Source organism: Sapajus apella, unplaced genomic scaffold (genome assembly GCF_009761245.1).
Source record: "Sapajus apella isolate SASKATOON/1434 unplaced genomic scaffold, GSC_monkey_1.0 scaffold10187, whole genome shotgun sequence".
NCBI lineage: Eukaryota > Metazoa > Chordata > Mammalia > Primates > Cebidae > Sapajus > Sapajus apella.
Genome location: NW_022447108.1, coordinates 117 through 2,189, shown reverse-complemented (window position 1 = coordinate 2,189; position 2,073 = coordinate 117). Strand labels below are relative to the sequence as shown.

General features: G+C 53.7%; 1 protein-coding gene across 1 annotated transcript; it reads right to left on the bottom strand.

Annotated features, from left to right (window-relative positions):
* Positions 1 to 18: 18 nt before the first annotated feature.
* On the bottom strand, positions 19 to 1,815 carry LOC116548340 (putative protein FAM90A16P/FAM90A17P). Its single transcript, XM_032273848.1, has 4 exons — positions 1,596 to 1,815; positions 767 to 966; positions 316 to 424; positions 19 to 108 (listed from the first exon to the last, which is right to left on the bottom strand). Exons 1-4 carry the CDS (start codon positions 1,713 to 1,715, stop codon positions 19 to 21), a joined length of 519 nt encoding a protein of 172 aa, XP_032129739.1. The 5' UTR covers positions 1,716 to 1,815.
* Between the last annotated feature and the right edge of the window lie 258 nt (positions 1,816 to 2,073).

Below are 2,073 nucleotides of genomic sequence, written 5' to 3'. Positions count from 1 at the left end.
TGGAGTGACCTAATGTCCTCACACCGCTAGGAAAGTGTTGTTGGCAGTCTTGCAATAGTCGGACAGAGAGAAAGCACCAGGAAATAGGGCATCTTCAGATGCCTTCACCTGGAATCAAATGGACCTGAAAGGGTCATTGAGACCCTGAGGCTGAGAAGGCAAGGAAGAGGTCGTTGAGACCCTGAGGCTGAGAAGGCAAGGAAGACCCTGAGGCTGAGAAGGCCTCCAATTCCCTTCCACAGATGTGGGCCTGAAAGGAAATTCCCCAGGGTAACCTATAGGAGAAAAAGAGCAGGGGCCCAGGGCGACACTCACCCTCAGAAAGTCACAGGATTCCATCCATTCTTTTTGATTTGGCAGCTGCTTGGCTTGAGGTTTCCCGGAAATTATCTGGAGGAGAGCCTTCCTCTGCTGGCCTTGTGGCCTGCAGAACAGAAAAAGTTCAGGTGATGACCCCTAGTTTTCCCCAGGGCACAGGGAGAACCCTATCTGGGGCCCAGTCCCATTTCCTGTTTGGGCACCTTCCCTCATGTGCCAAGCTTCCCATCCTCCAGGTGGCCCTCCAGGTTTCCCAACTAAGGATGTTCCTTTGCATTCCATTGCTTTTCCCCCTGTCCTGGGCAACCTCCACGAAACACCCCTGCCCCTCCCACCCCTGAATCTGTCTCCCAGGGTGAAGGGTGCTCCTGGGTGTGGCACCCAGGAGAACACCCAGCTCTTAGGTGGCAGTACCCAAAGAGCGGTGAAAACCCCTCCCACTGCTCACCTTGGTCTCCCTTCATTCTCTCCCTTGTCCTTGCTCCAGGGCCCCGGGTTCACTTCAACCCGGGGCTTCCATGGTTTCAGGTTTTCCTTCCCTTCCTTTTTGCCAGAGGTCTGGGGGACCACGGCTCCGCTCCAGCGCTTGATGGGGCACCTTGTACTTCTGGCCGTGTGGCCAAAGGCCCCGCAGTCTTTGCACTTGACCTGTGGGTGGAAAGGAAGTGCTGTCAGTGCACGAGCATTTGAGGCAGAAATCAAATATCAAAAACGAGACAGATTGTGAATTGAGAGCTCAATAGGGATTCTAGGGAGGGGACGGCGGCATGGGGGCCCTTAAGTGCTGGGAGAGCTCAGATACCGTGTTCCTTCCCAGAGCCCATGTTACAGAGAAAATCTTAACGGGAAACACTCAAGGTTCTAAGGGTCATGAGCATGAACCCAGTGTCAACAACACAGCCAAAGCTGGCTACATGGGATTCTAGGCAGGAAGGGAAGCTGCTCTCAAGGGCCTCTCAAGGGACCTGTGGGGCCTCAGAGGAGGACCCAAACCAGGCCATCCTTGGATAGAAAAAGAAATTTGGGCTGGGTGTGGTGGCTCATGCCTGTAATCCCAGGTGTTTGGAGGGCCGAGGCGGGTGGATCTACTGAGGTCAGGAGTTCAAGACCAGCCTGGCCAACATGGTGAAAGCCCGTCTCATTAAAAAAAAAAAAAAGAAAGAAAAAGAAAAAGAAAAAGAAATCTGGGTGGCGGTGACAGAGCACTTTTGAATCTAACCCAGTCCCTGAGGACCACAGGGCCTCCTGATGCCCAAGAGATCCAGAGCCAGACTTACCCTAGGATTTTCCTCTTCGGGTGGGGGAGCCCTTGGCCCAGCTGGGGCCCTCTGCTGCTTCTTGAGGGTCTGGGCTCTCATGAGTCTGTTTGCCCCTCTCTTGGGGTCACAGTGTGCCATGGTCTTCACCTCCTGGGGGTTTGATGTCCCCTTTTTTAAGTGTCGACCGTCAGGGCACCTGAATCACACACAAACACACACAAATCCACGGTTAAGCACACTGGATATTCACACACCCACAAGCCCTCACCTAATTCTTTGCTGGTGTGGTCATGAGACTTCCCCAGAGGTTTGTCCAATCTGTGGATCACAATGAGATGTGCATCCTCAGATTACCCTACGTTCGTCTGCCAGGATTCCCTGGTCCAAGAGGAAACCTGGCCTGCCACGGATCCCGTGCCCTCTGTATGGCAAGCTGAGATTTCAACCCCCAACAACTGATTCTGGAGACTGGACTTAGGTCTATCACGATCCAGCC

Bases quoted from the DNA above. Each gene is read 5' to 3' on its own strand.
- LOC116548340 (XM_032273848.1), bottom strand. From the start codon at position 1,715: ATGGCACACTGTGACCCCAAGAGAGGGGCAAACAGACTCATGAGAGCC. The intron at 425-766 runs GTGAGCAGTGGG...TCTGTTCTGCAG, and splicing joins GAGAATGAAGGGAGACCAAG to GCCACAAGGCCAGCAGAGGA. The intron at 109-315 runs GTGAGTGTCGCC...ATTTGATTCCAG, and splicing joins AATCCTGTGACTTTCTGAGG to GTGAAGGCATCTGAAGATGC.